At 40.5% G+C, this 19,023-nt stretch overlaps 1 protein-coding gene across 2 annotated transcripts in view; it reads left to right on the plus strand.

Annotated features, from left to right (window-relative positions):
- LOC118275458 (dynein regulatory complex subunit 7) overlaps positions 1-19,023 on the plus strand; it is a 144,843-nt gene that overhangs the window by 17,047 nt on the left and 108,773 nt on the right. Inside the window, exon 1 of one of the 2 annotated variants that reach the window (XM_050695543.1) lies at positions 8,183-8,332. The exons of the other annotated variant lie outside the window; for it this stretch is intronic. Within the exon in view, the coding sequence (XP_050551500.1) occupies positions 8,204-8,332 (129 nt within the window). The 5' untranslated portion in view covers positions 8,183-8,203. Of the gene's footprint in view, positions 1-8,182; positions 8,333-19,023 lie in introns of those variants that run through there. 2 annotated transcript variants of the gene reach the window in all.

The raw sequence follows: 19,023 nt of genomic DNA on the forward strand, positions 1-19,023 counted from the left end.
TGGTCGATTACTAGGTCTATGAAAGTGATAATTATTAGGTATTTCAATTTTGACTGCCTCGTTCGTTAGTCGAGGATCTTGGGTTCGATTCCCGGGTCCGGCAAAGCATTATTGGGATTTTTCCGGTTTTTCGAAAATCCCACGAAGTCTGGAATTGTGTCCGGCAATAGGCTCATGCCCTATTACATGGGACTTATAACACAAATGGTGAAAAGTAGAAGTACATTGTACAGTGGCATTACGTGCCGTAATGTGCACCTCTGCCTACCCTTTCGAGGATAAAAGGCGTGACGCAACAAAATCTAGTTTCATGTAATAACTAACACCATTTTCAGCAGACTTGTGAATTCTACCAAACGCTACACTCACAACCTTTTGTTAAATATACCTAATTATATAAAACGTTCAACAACACGCGTCCCATCCTAATTATAATTCCAAAGTCTTGCATCTCAGCGGGCGCGACGTGGCTGCCTCCGACCGTACCTAGGCGCCTACACATTGATATTTAGGCTCTATTTGTTTGTTATTAAGGTTGGTATTGCGATGGTGTAGTGTGTAGTAAACAACACAATAAGTTTTCTGTGTAATTGTTATCGCGACACCGCGCTGCAGGGCCGGCGCGAGGTCGGGTGACGCATAGATAGCGCCCAACCCTACACTGGGCACAACCTTCGATCGAGCGTGACTGCCGATTATGCTCACGGGTTAAATAACGCACTTTTTTTTTGTTTCGTCTCATTAATTTTTCTCTTTTATTTTTAAGATTGTTTTAGGTTGTTGCAAAAGTTGTTAATGACATTTCATTTAGGTATAATGACTGACTCGTTGGTCTAATGGCTGTATGCGCGACTTTCGAGCAAGGGACTCTGGTAAAAAAATCTAATCTCAAGGAGTTTGGTATTGTAACCATTTGGCATTGTATATGGCAATCCCTTAATACATGGGACTCATAACATTACTAGTGTAAAGAGGTGCCGTCTCTTCTGCTTTGGTGCGCAATCAAAGTATGGAAGTACTACGGAAGCCTCTGAGTGTGCTAGGCTCCTCCAATGCTTACCTATGGAAGGAAAAATCACTGCTTGTTGTTTTTTTTTTATGTTTTCTGAGTTGTCTCGTAAGTAGTGTACGATATAATAGAGATGGCCTATGACACTGCTGCCGTGTGCACTGGCAATTAACTGTTACCTTCAGTTTCTTACAACTTGACTAGGAAGTGGAGTTTAAAAGAAAATATTTTTTCCATGAGAAGTTTAAAATAAAATGATGGGTTTTGAACGCATTTAAGAAAATTAAATAGGCATAAAAACTTTTTTCAACACGACACTTATTCTTTTTTTTTCCTTGCATACGGCGGATACGATTATCGCATCACAATTTACAAGCTGGCTGGTTAGACAATCGGTCCGCGTTCTATTTTTGAAACACCCGCCGAAATGCACATCTGGCGTGTAAGGGCGGGCAATTATTGTGTTGTCCATTGACGTATAGCTATAACATTTAATGCGATTCGCGTGCCCTTAATGGCTGCTTTTGTTCAATTAACTAGAGATTGTCCAGTACTGTACTTTAGTACTTTTGACTGCCTCGTTGGTCGATTGGTTGCAAGTGCGACTGCCGAACAAGGGGTCTCGGGTTCGATTCCCGGGAAAGTATTACTGGGCTTTTTTTTCGGATTTTCGAAAATTTCTCGGTAGTAGCACGGAGTCTGGAATTGTGTCCAGTATATGGCAATAGGCTCACCGCCTATTACATGGGACTTATAACACAAATGGTGAAAAGTTGGTGTACATTGTATAGCGGCATTACTTGCCGTAATGTGCACCTCTGCCTACCCCTTCGGGGATAAAAGGCGTGACGTTGTGTGTTTGTGTGTGTCCAGTACTGTCCGTTTGTGGTTGAAAATAACTTGATTGTTCTTCCGCGAATAGTTTTGTGGCTGAATAGCGGAATGGTGACGTGTCGGGAAGTCTTAGGCGCCATTAGGGACAGGTAACCACAATCTAACCGGTTTACGAATGTTTTCGTTGGTTCGCCGGTATTGATAACATTGATATTGATAAAGAATCGTCGTAATTGTGAAGTTGGTCGTGGAGTCGTGGGATTATTTGTTGTAGATACTAGTACGGACCCATTTTTGTTATGAGATCACTTATTTGCAACTAACTTGCGGAATGTGGGCAAATTTTTGTCAATAGGTAACCAAACCACATATTCCGTGAATTCTTAAGACAATTTCTAGTATATTATTTGGTGATTAGGTACTAACAATTATAAAGCAAATTAGCTGAGTGGCGACAAATCTGGTTTTAGACAAACAAACCTATTACTAATGATAGCGCCACAGGCCAATTTAATGAAAATTTAACACAAATAAATAAATATGTAAAAACTAAATAACAATCATGTTTATTAATCACTTGGAAGTAACTGGAACATTTGAAGTATAATAAACGGCCGAAACGTGTTCAAAAGAAAGTGTAAAGTTTTTGCATACAAAAAGCAACGGGTGTTCGTCAAAATTGAAACCCGAGCGACATATTGCACCCCATTGTCTGTCTGTCCCGCGGACTCCTCGCTCCTCGCTTCCTCCATAAACAATAGCTGGGTCATTCAACGATACATTTGTTCTCTCACTTAAGTTTTGTAATCTCAAAAGGAGTTTCTAAAAAGGCGGATTTATTATTTTTAGTATCATGTTACTGGCTGCAGGGTGCATTGTCTATGATTCGGTTATTGTTTTTTTTTGCGCGCGCAACTCGCCGGTTGTAATAAACACGTAAGATGGACGTTAGAATATTATTCTATTGTTTAGAGAAATAACATGCTTTACTTTTGTTTATTGTGTCGTAAAGTCAAGAGAGATCAAAACTTAATACCTATGCATAATCATTATAATAAATCAATCAATATTAAACTTAAAGCAATAATCATAACTAACTCATATTTCATTTACGAGTAAATCTGACAATTTGACAATGGCTGACTGACCCACTGAACTCGCTTCGTTCAGAACCTATACAAAATTTAATATTATACCATGGAGTAATAAAACGGGACCTGTTGCGCGAACCCCGTGCATTGTACGTTTACAACCACTGTTTCGACTAATTAAACCGTTTTATGAGCTTTTGTTTTGTCTTAACGGCCATTCCATGGGCTTTTGGAGTGACTTTTGATGACGTCACATTAATTTATACAGCGTTATAAATGACCTAATTATTTATGATGATTGATGTTGTTTCGGTAGAGCACTTACCTACTTTATATTTGACAGATGAGGCTGTACGCTTTATTACCTTTGCATAAAATTGAATATGTCATAGACTTTTTGCATATTTAACAAGGAGGACGTAATAAGTTGAATCAATAAACATTTAAATCGGCATAGCAGCGTTCAGCAGGTTTTGATACGAGCAGAGTGAACAAGATAAATAAGTTGTTTATGCGATCATAATCTTAATAAGTTATCGGCGGCGCGATCAAGATAGTTACTGGCGAAACTTGATTTTTCGCAAGATTTCTCACGTGGTGCAAATAAATGACAGGTTAATTTTAGTCGTTATACAAAATAAATGATACCGGTTGCACTTTGATGACTTTAACCAGCTCCTGTAGGTAGTGCTGTGTCATTCATCAACGTCTTATAATTTCGTCACAGAATAACAATCGTGTTAGAGGCTTACTAAGTAATAAGTAGTTTAACTCATAACTATCTCTACGTAACCTTTCTAAGATAAGTAATTATGATGTTTTGGTTGTTAGTTCTTGCTCTTTTCAGTTATTTCTTCTCCATACTTTTTTGTTGGTTCGTAAACTTGGAATTTATTGCAATTTACATTTTTTCTTTCAGTTACAGTACTGTTCCCATTTTTTTATGTCATTTCACACACACTCCCGAGGGAACCTATTGCATGTGTCAGGTCATAGTGTGTCAGTGAGCTAAAGTTTTTCAAAATCGGTTCACTCGTCTAGACAAACATACACCCAAATGAACATCTTCACATTATGTGAAGGTTTAAGTTTATGTGAATCACATAAACTTTTTCTTTTGTAGGAAGAAGGATAGACAACTAATTCATGTATGTTCATAATAACATTCTTTAGTTCGTAAAAACATAAATGTCATTTGGGCAAACGCCGCAGTCGAGAAAAAGGCGCATGATGTCGATTTTTTAAGTATTTTCGGATGTAATGTCTGTTTGGACCTTTAAGATCACCAAAAATATAAATCGATTGGGTTCTAAGTACCTTTATGATTGTTTGTGATTAAGGTATAAAGTTATCAACCCAAAATGTTTCAATATAATGTTTTCAAATCACATGTTACTTGATTGGAACGATAATTTGTTGGCTTTTTTATTTTTTTAGTTTATTTTAATTCGTTGATTATGGCGAATGGGTATGTTTGCTCCATCATTGCTACCGAATTACCTGTTTAAAGTGCTAGCTAGTCTAAGCATGTTATTTATAAAGTTGTATGTCATACAAGATCTGGGATATCCTATAGTTCTTCAGCAGTGGAGTAGTAGACATATTCCAGCTGATGATGATGAAGTATCCTATTATCGTCCTGTTCATGGTAAATGTGCCAAATTTTTTTACGTTGATAAGTCTGCTTTTGGCTCTAACACTTATTCCAGTCCTTTCTCCTGGTTATGTATGCAATAGGTAGCAAATATCCGTCGAAAGTAGTCTATAGTCAACTCTATACAATTCCTACGCGAATCAGAAAACATTAAATTGAAATGTTCTATTCCATATTTGAACTTTGAAATCGCGCTTTTAGACACATAGAATGGTTTATCACGCGGAAGTTTGTATTGTCTTTGGTTGACATACGGTTATTGGTACGCCAAGTTTAACTTCTTTCGAAGATTGCTTGCAATCACTATAAAGTATATCTTGTGTCCACGAAATAGGAAATTACTTATTTCTAAATGTTTACCAGTTATTGCTACATTGAAAGTTTTAAACGTTAATTTCACACTCGCATTCGCCGCTTTGATGGACAGAACTAATCGTAAAAGGGTCCCTCAGGTACTTTGTTTAGTGAAGCTTAAAAACTGTTCTTGCTTCGCTCAAAATGGTTCGTGGTTGTGAAGTTTACTTTATCGGCTTTTGAATGACGTATTAATGTCATTTGAATATTACAAAAACTTTCGGCTTAATGGTGAGCAAAGAAAACCGCGACATATTTACATTAAGATTTTTTTTTAAAGAATAGTCCCACGGCTGTATGCGTAGGTCTATTGTTTCATTCTCATGAAACATGCAAGCAAAGTGCGCTACCTAAACCAGTATGAAGTAATTAAGTTTTTAACCACTTAATACCTTACCAAACATGACCGGGACGCATTCAAAGAATTTCAGTAAAAACCCAAATGAGGATTGTTTATGCGTTTCTCACAAAATCGCGGCAGTCGGCCGTAGCCGTAATAAGTAACAACAAAGGCGGGCTCGCGTCCCTTTCAATTAGTTTTTACGCGGCGGAGATAATGATTTACAACGGACGGACGGACGGACGAGGCCCACGGTGTAATCGCGGACGGCCATCTTTTCCCGGAAAGAGCGACAATGAACACACGTTCGCGGTATTTCGCCCCCTCTACACTATGGTCTCGTTTAGTTTCGCTGTGTGAAAGCTTTCGCGGCTCCGTGCTGCCGTGCTGCCGTGGAGGAAGTGTCTACGCAATGCGATAATAGGACCGTCCTACCGCTCACTACTGATTCTTGATAAATGTCAAATACGTACAGTATAGGCACTCTTACATGTTTGTTACGTATAAGCCATTTAACAGCTATGGAAAGCTATTACGTTTCGGTAAGAGAGAAAAGCAATCTTTCGTGGGTCGGTCATTGTCCATCTTCTCAAATATTTGGACATCAAAGAGATTTGTCCGTTAAGGATTTTCATTCAATTATATCATATCGAAAATGTCTAAATGTAAAGAATGACTGATCTATCTGTTTATCTACAGACCACTACCGGTAAAGCTTAAGCTTCGGACCGTGATCTAGCTATAACAAAAACAAGATTATTGTCCGTTGGCGCATACATCCACCATATCGGTACATATCTACTTGCCCAGTGGGCAGCGTGCGTATCAAATCGTGGTCCGAACGATGTTGTGTCACCAACATCTATGTTCACGTTCACGACAAACCCACTGTGTCTGTTTGAACAGTCCTCGGCGAAACAAAAGCCTTTTGTATGGCTGTTACACTGCGTACTACCGATTTGGTTGGACACACTGAGAATTCGTTAATTTCAAATACAGTTGAGGAGTTTGCCCTTTTTCTTTTTCGTTTGTTTAATTGAAAGTTTGAAAGTTTTTTGTGTAATGAATAAAGTAGCATTTCTTTCAAGGTTGTGTGTCGTTGTTTCTGTATTCATGGGTATTGGTTGGGTGACATAAGGTGAAAAAAAGTTTAACACTAGTTGTTCTGTAGTAGATATATCAATGATAGATTGCCTGTATTCATATTTGATGGGTTTCCATTCGACAAAAATTATGCTCATTTTTATCATTAGAACTTAAAACGGGATACTGACCATGTTTATACGTTTTTGTGAGTTTCCGATATTTCGGCACTGTTGCAAGCGCCATGATCATGGATGAAGTAAATGAACAGTAATGATATTACTAGTGACCATGTCAGTTTAAAAACTTATGCTCATTTTTGTTTAGCTCCTGTCTTCGTTTACCATTGAAGCAGGATATTTTTAACGGTGAGCCGTCACCCACACGCACCTTGGTCTCGTCCTTGATTTTATGCAACGAACGGGACCTTAGTTGTTTGGTGCAAATCGTCAGTGCACGTCCTCGTGCGACTTACAGACGAAACCAGGTGAAGCGATACTTGAGTGGCCACGTAACTAGCGAACAAAAAATCATAATGCATTTTGAAACTACATTTTAGCTACCGTCAATGGTTGCAATACGATATTGTTTGTTTTTGAGTGGTTATGTCACTATATTTGGTGCGATGCGATGACGTCAAAAGAATGGTCGATTATTATTGTCTGATTGATTAGTTGTAGTAGGTATGGCTAACTTAAGTTGACAAATATGATAGACGGTTTTAACGTTACCTCTTCGTGGAAGATGTAAGAAGTATGCAAGCATTCGGAGAATGATGCAATGTGGAGTGTTTGTTACCCTGCTTTCGATTTGACTGATGAAAAGGAAACGTTTTAAGTTCAAGGTATAAGTAAAAGTTTTTAAAGTAAATCAGGTGTGTTATATGTTGCATTGGTAAATGAAGAAGGTACCAAAACACTATATTGTAGGAAACATTAACATTTGTTGGTGGCAATTTGCCAAGATCACGAAGAATTAGCATTTTGTTGTTACCAGCATGTAAACAGTCGGTACCTATGTAGTATGTAAAGCACATGCACGTTTCGAGAGGGCTCGAAAAATCTAATTTGTGTAAAAAGATAACCCTCCGTTCGCCGTAGCCGAGTAAAATGGCAACGTCGCGTCTCACGCGCCGCGGGTAAAAATGCGTAGTAATGGTCGCGAGCGATACTCCGCGCGACTCAGGTAGTGACATAATGAGCACAGGAGGCAGGTACGTGCGAAACAATGCACCTGGAAGGGCCGCGACTAATAATCTTGTGCTATTATTATTATGTATTATCCTTTTACTGCAAAGAGACCTTTTATGTTCTTCGCGAGTTACCTGCACTGGCGGTAATAACGCGATTTGGAGGGCTTACTGATGTTCTTCCAAGAAAGTCTATCAATTGTATATGAGCTAACTGTTTGGGACATAAACCTTTCTCAGTTTTGTTTCAATGATCTATTATATTATTATGATTCATGGCAATGTTTTTATTGCTCCAAAATAAAATGGTGGTATTCTTAATTTTGCTGAATTTTATTAGTTTCAAGTACAAGCTTCCCTCTTCAAAGTAACATTCGAATATTTTTTGTGTTCGCAACCCGCATCGAGAGCGGAGCACACATCCTCGCACGCGTATGGAAATAATGATACCTAAGTTATAAGATAATTTATACTCTCGCCCCTACGCATGAATACCGATCGCAACGTGTCGCCCGGCTCAACGATTGATGGCAGCAATTTTCGCGGCCGTGCCCCTTCAAGTTATAGCCTACACGTATCTGTGTCGCGCTAATGGCGGCGCGGAGGCGGCGATCGGTCGGTGACGGGCGCGTAAAATGCGTAAATGTAAATGTGTGCCCGCGGTGTACGCCATCCGGCGTTCGTCGCGAGCGGCGATAATTTAGCCGCGCCGCCTCCCCGCAGTCGCCCCGACCCTGCGTCGCGTCGCGCCGCCGCCGATGCCTGTCGCTGTCGCTGGGTGAGACGCACGTTACGTAAAAACTCTGAACTGCACTTTATGTTATGGATATGGTAACAATCGCCTCATCGGCTTTCTCTTGGGTATCCTTCTTGACTCAAACTTTGCCACTAACATGAATGCTTGTTAGCGTCTAAACAACTGGGAATCAAGAATCAATCAGTTGGTTGGACTATTTGGGCTCTACACAATTGAGTTATACTCCGTCAATGTTACCTTTGTTATATGACTAACCACATAAGGATCAAGAACCCATTACAAAATGTTGACAACGTTGTATTCATTAATTACCTTTCTGAGGTATTGTAACAATTCGTAGAAAATATTGGCCTCTCTAGAAATATTAATTAAACTTATTGAACGAGACACGTTATCATGTTATTGTAGTTTACTCATCAGTTAATCAGGATTTTCTTATCGGTACACATAGCTGCAACACAATCGGCACCGGTCGATGACTTATGCAAATTCTTTCTGCTGCTGACATTGAATCTCGGTTTTGATAAATTTGCTCGTGTCCATATTTTGAAAGTTTGTTTTGTTATGGCCAATTACTCGCTGTTCGTCGACTACGCAAACATGAAATTGAATAATTCACCAATTACACTTCAGCTTCAGTCGGACCTTACTTTTCAACAACACATCAGTTTGAAATTCACAAAATATTTCAGAAGAGTTTTATTTTATTTGCTAGCGGTTCCATAACTTTGAATTTGTGAAATCTGACATCTGCTTGGCATAATTTTATTGAAGGGTGGCATACCGCACGAAAATGTAAATGTGCTATAACTTTATATTTTGCACCCAAACCGTCGGCCTAAGTAAGCTTGGTGTGGCCCTGACCTTCATACAATATGGAGTAGTTTTCTTTATTACTGATGTTCTGAGTGAAGCTAGATCCTGGGACCGCCTCTATCGTGTCTCTAATGCTGGTTAGAAGGCTCGATATGAACCGACCAACTCCGATTCTGCTACAATGACCCTCGGCCTCAGAATTTGTAATTCAAGTTAAATTACCATTATTGATGTTCAAAAAGATTTCTTCAAGATTTTTGTCATAGTCTAGCAGTAATATTCTTTCGTACCCCTATCACCTTCTGAGGTAAAAAAATGTATATTGAGTTGGGCTGTACAAAGAATTTTACACAAAAACGCTTCGTCGACCGTCCCAAAAATACAATCGTTACATTCGTGAGATAAGCCCGACAATTACTATGTAGCCAGCAGAGAGTGTTCAAAGGCGCGTGGAGACGTGCCTTATCAATGGGGTGGTTTGTGCCGCGGTCGCGACTACGTGCGACGCGGACAAAGAGCTCCTAGACTATGTCGCGGATATTCGTGGGAAGAAAGGGTTGGTCGCTCCGCGGATCTGCGGCAAAAAACGCAATAAACAGTTGGTCGGATAACCGTCGCGTGAGACCGTCTCGTTTCAAAAACCTTTAATTGGACCCTTTTCGCAACGATTGTTATGTAGATCGAGTGACGTCCGCGTCTTAAATATTGTTTGTTTTTTGTCAACTCGCGATCGAAAGTCTCCTCTTTGTTTCTTGTCCTTACGAATGTAGATTCACTTCCGGCATGATGTCGTCCATGATTGTACTTGTAGATGTTTATTTATTTCGCTTTACATATGTTCTCGTGTAGATAGGTTATTTCTTGGTAATAAACGTTTTTTCTTAGTAGGAATTCGACTAAGTCTACATTTAAATTCCTCGAAGGAAGCTAAAATTCTTGACGATAAGAAGATAAAGTATATTACTGAACCACTAGCTGAGCGCAGCAATTCTAAGAAGTCCACTGGCCGATAAGTTTTGTTTCGCAAATCGCGGTATGTCGCGTTTCGCGAGTGTTGCTCCGTGATTATGTAAGTGTATTGCGTCTGCTATCTGCGCCGTTATCGCGGCACCTAAGCGCGCAGCCGTCCGTGATCTGTTATCACTGGACAGGTTCGCCTTGCGACATATTGTGTCGCATGTGTGCACGCTATTATACTTAATCACTTGTATGCAGTCAAACGATCGAAGCTGCCTTTTATGTTCTAGTTTTTGTCGAGTTGGCGGGATATTGGAATTAATTGTAGCAACTTTAATAGGTAGGTACTATGTAATTATCGTTTATTACTTGGTTGCCACCCTTATTTAATATGCATATACGAAGGAAAAGCCCATCCTGAGCACATAAAACCCGCCACGTTCCCTATCAAAATTATAAGCTTTATTAAGTAGATTCGGGCTTAATCGAGTCAAGTCCCAAGTTTTCATTTTGTGAACGGCTCAAGTTGTTGCGAGAGCACACGAATGGGCGCGGGTTTAACGAGCACCGCCGACAGAGTTTCTGAACGATTATCTCCACGACTAATTATTTCCGGCGGCGCGCGGCGGCGACTCACGCGCCCGTCCAACACGTCGCCGACGCGTTCGGCCATCGAACAAGCTTTTAAAATTGTACATCTGCGCGGTCAATAGACGGCGCATGCATTTCACGCGCGACCGCCCGGAGCCTATCTATACCTGACGTTGACGCTCGCGATCTTATTACCGCGCGCCGGCGAGAAAAAAAAACAAAGGAAGCGGCGGCGCGGCAAGCGGAGCGGCCTCGGAGATTTATGGAGGCGCGGCGCCGCCGGGGGCCGGAGTGTCCCCGAATCGCCGCGGCTCGCGGCTTCCAGGAAGCGCGATGCGGGCGAGGGTTGGCTTGCACGGCGAATATTGATTACCCACTGGTCGTACTATTAATAGGAGGTCGGTTGACGTCGCCCGGTGGGAGTTCACCCGCTCTGTCCGCACTCGACCTACGCGAGCTGAGTACGTTCGCCTTTCCGGCGTCCATTTCGCTAATTGCCTCAAGCCACACCGGCTAGGATGCCGGTCTTAGTGTGCTATGTACGAACTAAATTATTTCGAGCATGCACATCGCATCGGTAATTGCTGGACGATTTCAGATCCATCTACGAGAGTGCCAAATTATTTAAGCTCGGGACCTAAATTGCTGCTTCATTACGATCTCACGAACTTCACGAATGCACGAAGTATACCAAATAATGTGTTTATTACGGAACATACATTATGTATTATGGAGTATATGAACACGTGTACGTCCATTGTTGGATGTATTTTTACAATAACTTGGTTCCGGTTCAACCTGTCAGCTCTGCGTCTACTGCCTACCACGGATTGTCTAGTAAAAGGCATTGTCTTAACACAACAATCGATTTGGTTCCGAATAATTAACGGACTGCAGCTGCAGGCGAACTGGCGGACGTCAAGTTATTTGAACAAGATAAGAGCGGTCATCCGCGGAATATGAACTAGGGGAAAGCGAGCGTGCATGAGCTTCTAGAAAGTTCGAACAATGCGTTAATCGTCGGGACAGGCAGTGAGGCAGACAGTGACCTGCAAGCGCCGCCGGTTGTACCGTCACGCGGGTGACGCGTGCGCGGGTGGCGGCGCGGGCGCTGCCGCGAGGTCACCGCCGCGCACCGCTATTTAACAGCATACACCAGAATGCCCACTGACGCGAAGGGCGATTAGAACACACCGACTAAATACCTAATGTAACCGTACAGAGTCCAATATGCAGCTCATTCAGTAATACAAACTCGTATTAAGTTGATCATTTCAGATCAGTCAAAAGAGAAATACTTTCAACATTTCTCTAATTTAGAAATAATACATGTTGTTTAACATTTCAAATTATCATTATTGTGACAATAGGTACACTTCAGATCCCAATACTGAACTAAAGTCAGTGAGAAACAAAGCAGTCTACACCTTCTGAATCTGTTTTGCCGACGCAAAAGCGGCTATGCGACGCGGGCGCAGCTACGACGCACGCGCTGCAATACGATGCGACCGCGGCCACCATTATCTCAGACATATTTGATCGATGCCACCGATAATATTCAACAGCTCAATAACGTGCTCAGGTACATAAAATATAGTTAATATCGTCGAAAACACCAGACGGGTTATTGTCCGTACCATTTGTTTTTCTCTGCCATTGCCAATGTAGTCATGTACCTATACACGTACTCCTATTTTTTGTTTTTGTTTACGTATTGTAATTTGTTAATTTTATGGGAATAGTAGGGATACCTTTACTTCTGTTTAGTGTGTTCTATTGCAAAAGCACATGTAAGCAATAATCGTACTAATGAAGTGTGGCTGTTACAGCATATTGTTGTCATCTGATCAATACTTAAGGTTGGATTTGTCTTTATTCATGCGTCAGGTAGCCGTCATCGCAAAGGTCAAGCCGTGATGTTGCCACATTGAATGTACCAACACCGATTTATCTAGCTAGCTTCTTCGATCCTTCCCTATAGCGACAATCACGGTGCGCCGTGTCGCCGGTAATGTTTTAAACAATGCCGCGTTATCGCGAAACTAAATGCGTCACCACACTGTTCATTTGAGCGTAGTGTACATCAGCGGCGCTGCAGCGTTGCGTCACCGCATCGAACGGATATAGCCGCGATCGATCAACATAGCTTCCTTTATTTTTGCGCGACGCCATCGCTTGCAGCCAGCTACGGCTAGCGGTCTCGCCCACGGCACGACATTCTGTACCTAGCTTTCTATTCTATTCAAAGATACGTAGTTTCACAATGTGACTTGCGATGCAACGTCAATAGTCGCGAGCTGGCGATGAGGCGCGAGGCGCGACGATGACCACTTCTGCCTCGACTATTTTCAGCGTTTACGCAATATGTCGATGAATTTGGACCCCAAAATGTCGTTTGTGGTTTTGTGTCCACTTGATCTCATCAACTATCAATGGAACGACATTATATTTGCATACTTATAGGCTAAATTGCATAAATAAGATCAGCTAATGTTTGCCTTTTGTTTTTGTTCTGATGTTATCGCCGCCTAAACACGTATTATTGCAAAATTCGCGATACAATAATCTATAATGATATGATGGCGGATACGAGATAACAGGTCGTCTGCCGACGTCACGTCGCTCCTCGCTCTCCGACGCACTATCACCAACTAATTGTTCTGTTCGGACTCGCTTGGAAAGAATTATTCCATCGCATTAGCTCTCAGTTCCGCGTGGGTGCATCATTGCACTTCAACCCACTCTATTTATACTTGTCAACTCGAACTCGAACTCATCCATCGACGCTTCGCATCTGCCTCTTTCTGGAGTGCTGAAAGTTATACGTCGATGGATGTTGTACACGCCGATGCTGTTGTTGTGAACTTGTTTGGGAAGTGTATCAGGGAAAGGGGCCTGGCGTCTCTTCGCCAATAAGTTTCAAAGTTTTATTTTATGTCGCTGTATCCACGTGTACCACTTTGGCTTGTCTCTCGTTTGGCGTTAAATGTGCACAATGTGTGCCCGGACTTACAGTTAGTGGCTGGGTGCGGACTTTATAATAATTCGCTCTTTTACTGTTTCCGTGTTTTGTAAGTGAAATGCTATTGTCTGCAGCGAGTGTTGCTGGAGTCTGTTAACAGTAAAGTTAATTTGTCGTCTTCCAACAAATACGTACATCACAATAAAGAATATCAACAATCCCTCATCCAAAATCCCTGCGTCGATTTTGATTTTCGACAGAAACTCCATAAAACTAAAGTAAAAATTCGATCTTAATCCAAAGTTTCGATTGAGAGTGCTATTTAAGTTTGATTGCATGGATATACAAACATTAGACGATATAATTTAAGAGAATGGGTAAAGATATTAATAAGTACCTACGTACCTATACTTATTTTTTTGATGAAACATATTAAGTGTTGTTCTTAAAATACATACATGTATTCGTAGTTGGCACAAAGGCGGGTGTGCCACGGCTACACGCGTCGGCACGGTGCTGCTAAGAGTCGCTATTCGTTGCTTATAATCAAGTTTTCAGTAGTTGCGCGGTAAAGGATAGCTTTAGCCAGTAATTTGTCTGAAATCCCCGCTGGCTACATACGTAGGGTGGTTCCAGGAACTCGGCGTCTGTTGTATTCCCAGGACTACTTGTAGTTGATGTTACTCGAATATTATCAACTAATTCGCATAAAACGAAACAAAATATTATCTCTAGCAGCCCTCGCCTGCGGCTGCCTTCAATATTCCGATCCCAGTCAAAACAATCGGGATATTAGGTCTTTCCTTATAGATTTGTTCGATTTGTGAGTGAATTACAACGTGTGAATTTACTACTCCGTTTAAGTAAGGCCAATAAAAATTAAAAGTGACTATATTCTGCCAATTACCTCATTTGTAGCCTAAAGATGTTTACTGAGTAATTGAATATAGCACGTATTTAAGTAATGGAAGAGGACCTTTATGGAATATGTTTTTCAACAAAGAATTCATTCCTGTATGTGTCTACAACTATTTCTGCACAGCGAAGGTAATTTGAAGCGGTCGATAATATCCAATTTAAATGCACTTATAATCGGCGGTGGACACCAAACTCCATTGCACGTGCATACCATTATTCTAAAATCAATTACGTGTGTGGACTTTTATGGTCCTAGTTAAGTTCCGTCATGTAAAGGGCAGTGCGCATCGATCGCCCTCTATTAGCACAATCGTAGCGGCGCATCGTGGGAGCGCGGCGGCGGCGCGGGCGCACCGCGCGTCGTGCCTGACTCACCGCGCCTGCGTCCGCGCCTCGCCGCTCCGTCATCTGTCAGTGGGCGGCCATTTTCGGTGTTCGCCCGCCGCCAATTTGCATTGTTAATAGCGATTTTAACAGCCAAATAAAATTGTTTAGAAATGTATTGAACGTTTCCAGGTTCTAGCGTATTCACTGAGTTTACGATGATGTCCATAACGTCACAAGTCACATTGTGACGTGTCGTAGAGTGAATAGCGTTTCAGTTAGTTTTAATACGTTTAGTTGTTTCAATCATTTCATATAGGAGGTAGGCAGTGTTGTGAGCGAGTAAAGGTTCGTTGACACGATTCAAGTTAACGAGAAGTGGTTAACTGCGGAGTTTAGAGACAATAAGAAACCTCGCGAGGCTACACAACAGGCGGGTGTTAAGACAGCGCCTAGCCTTAAACTTTAAGATCTTTACAATGGACGATTATGGCCTGTTCAGGAATACTTGCATGATAATTAGCTGCAAAACAATGTTACGGTAGTATGTTACAGGACTTTGACCTTTGTAATCATCTGCCGATGGCCTATAACGATTAATAAAATACATAGTAACTACCTTTGAAGTTTTATCGAATCGTTAGGAGAGCAGGAATAGACTGTAATCTAATCTTGGTGGGTTAAGACATTAACCATGTTCATGACCAAAACCTAACAAGAAGTAACGAAACCATATTATTTATATTAATTATTTTTAGTTCAAATTTCATAACTAGATGGCGTTGCCGCAATTAAATTCGAGCTATGGTTTCGTTACATCGATTCACATAAGAGGCAATTTTTTATTGTATATGTCGTCTTCAGACCAAATAGTTCAAATATAAAAGGTCGTATAGTCGTATCGTCGTATTATTCGTGACGTCTTGTGGCGACCAAATAGGTCAATCCAATGAGGTCGTGTGACCATGTTGAGATAAATAGTTCAAATATACGAACCAGCAGTTCAAGCCTAAATAGTGGTTTAATTTCAACCCTATTAGCTACATCAGGTCAACAATTACTTCGGTAATTAACATTGGTCCTTCGAGCCGGATCTTAACACTGGTCCGTCGACCCTGGCTCAGACGCAGTACTGTCTGAATTTTTGAGTCCAACCGTGCCAGTGGCACAAGCTCGAGTACTCGCAGTGGATTGCTGCAGCAAGAGTACCGGGCACCCCGCAGAAGCATCGTCCAGCAAGTTGACGAGCTCAGTTCCTGTGGAAGTTCATCGAGTGGCCGCAGAGGGCGCCACCTTTATCATCGAAGCCATTCTTCGAGAGTTCATCAAAGCAGCTGAAGTTCCAAGTGACGCCGCAGAGGGCGCCACCTGTACCATCCGTGATCAGTGAGTGAAGTGAAAAACTGTGAGTACAATTTCCATAGAACGTAGAACAATATTTGCCAAGCTAAATTGAACTTTATATCAAGGACAATTTTAACTTTAATAATTTTAATGTAAATCTTAGACTTAGAATAATTTGTAGATATTATTTTAGGACTTAGAATAATTTCAATAAAAACGGGGGAACGGGGAACCTATGCCCGAAATCCGCCAGAGTTTAAGTCCAAAAACACTTGTAAAATTTTATGATTTATTTTGGACTTAGAAAAATTTCGATAATTTTGGACTTAGAAAATTTCGATTGTAAAAATGGAAGGTCAAATAAATGTTTTGAAGGATCTTCAGAGTGTGATGTCAAAAGCATTGACTAATTATAAGAAGAGTCCTAAAGATCGTTTAACTGTTGAGTACATAGAAACAAGACTCGAATTATTAGAAAATGATTGGTCTTTATTTAAAGATACAAAATCTCAACTTTATAAAACATATAAATTAGAAGATATCAGTCAAAAGGTTGTGGATATCTACGACACTACTGAAGATACCTACATAACATATAAATGTGCTATGAAGTCAGCTTTAAATAAATTAAAGGCCAAGGAATCTATAGCACCACAGGGTAGTGAATCAAACACGTTGTCTAAAGCAAGTTCATTGGTTAAACTGCCAAAAATCTCAATTCCTACCTTTTCGGGAAAATATAGTGAATGGACAACATTTTATGATTTATTTACATCTTTAGTTCATAATAATCCTTCCTTAGATAATGTACAAAAGCTTCATTATCTGAAAGGACATCTTACTGGTGAAGCTGAACAATTAATTAGGCATACACCTATCACAGATGCAAATTACAGTCAATGTTGGTTGCAACTGGAAAGGCGTTATGCTAATAAAAAGTATCTAACTAATTGTATTCTAAAAAGGTTATTCAGTCAAAAACGGTTACTCGTAGAATCAGCGTCAGGTTTGAAAGAGTTGTTGGATACAACAACTGATTGTTTGAGTGCTCTAACAAATTTAAAAATTGATGTTTCCACTTGGGATGTTATAATAATCCATATTGTCACTTTCAAACTTGACAATGAAACACGCAAACAGTGGGAACTTAGCATTTCTAATGACTCTAACAACGAGTTGCCCACCTTTGAACATTTTAAGAAATTTATAGAAAGTCGTTTCCGTGCATTAGAGTTTATAGAGCCAAAGAAAGTTCACCAGGGCAGTAATATTACACACGCTCATAGTTCAAGGGCAATGTTAGCGACAAAGACATCCAGCATGCTTTGCGAGTATTGCTCTGAGTCGCATAAACTTTGCTTTTGCAAGAAATTCGCGAAACAATCAGTGGATCATAGGCGTGAATTTGTTGCAAAGAACAAAATTTGCTTTAATTGTTTGGGCAGCAACCATACAATTTACGATTGCAAAAAGCAAATGTCATGCCGAATTTGCAAAAAACGGCATCATTCCTTGTTACATCTCAACAGAGATGTCAACACAGGAAATGATAGCCAAGTTCAAGACACTGCAACTAAGTCTGCTGTCGATAATAATTCAACAAACGATAGTCAGATTATTGCTTGTTTGTCTACTGGCAAAATCGCTAAGCCAAGCCAAGTTTTGTTGGCTACTGCGCTAATCAAAGCAGAGTCCAAGACGGGTCAGTTTATGACCGTCCGAGCCCTACTCGATCAGGGGTCTCAGGCTTGTTTTATTACTGAGACCACAGTGCAATTACTAAGACTGAAAAAGAGTCTTGTACGTGGTGTTATTACTGGTCTAGGAAACAACAGTTCAACTACAGCAAAGTATATGGTGACTTTGACAATTAAATCTAAGACAGATGACAGCTTTCAATTAAAAATAAACGCATACGTTCTAACTAAGATCACTTCATACTTACCAGAAAAGAGTATGAATATAAGCTCATTTGACTGGATTGATAGCTATGGCTTATCTCTCGCAGATCCAAATTTCAACACTCCCAACAGAATTGATATTCTTTTGGGAGCGGATGCTTACGCTTCCATTATTAAGGAAGGCATCGTGAGAAGTCCAACTGGTACACTCATCGCTCAGAGCACTGCTCTAGGATGGATCCTTTCTGGGTTAGTAGCCAGTTCAAATGATAAAGAAATGCAGCATCTTCCTAAAAATATCAGTGTCAATTGTGCACATTTTAGCGAGGACAATCTTCTAAGAAAGATTTGGGAGATAGAAGAGCAAAAAAGTTCAAAGAAAATATTAAATCCTAAAGAGCTGTATACCAAAACTACATTAAGAGATGATACAGGGAGATATATAGTACGCTTACCTTTTCGCGATGATGATCCTGCTTGCAAGAGTGGCGGTTCACGTTACATTGCTGAAATGAGACTCAAATCATTAGAAAAAAGATTAAGTAAAGACACATGCTTAAAAGATAAATACATAGGAGTAATAAATGAGTACTTACAATTAGGACATCTTCGACCTGTAAAAGAAGGCGATGATAAAAAAGATCAAGCGGTATACTTACCAGACCACGCCGTAGTAAGGGATGGTGGAAAATGGAACAGTAACATTCAGAAAATTATGAAAATAATAGATCAAATGAAGGAAACGGAAGGAGAAGTAGAACAAACAGGTCCTATAAAAGAAGAGAACAAGGATTTGGAGATCAAATTAGATAGTACAATTAAAATACTAGGACTTACCTGGTACCGGAACGATGATAGCTTCCAATACACAGTGAATCTTGCTCCGCTGACGACCGCAC

Source organism: Spodoptera frugiperda, chromosome 8 (assembly GCF_023101765.2).
Source record: "Spodoptera frugiperda isolate SF20-4 chromosome 8, AGI-APGP_CSIRO_Sfru_2.0, whole genome shotgun sequence".
Taxonomy (NCBI): Eukaryota; Metazoa; Arthropoda; class Insecta; order Lepidoptera; family Noctuidae; genus Spodoptera; species Spodoptera frugiperda.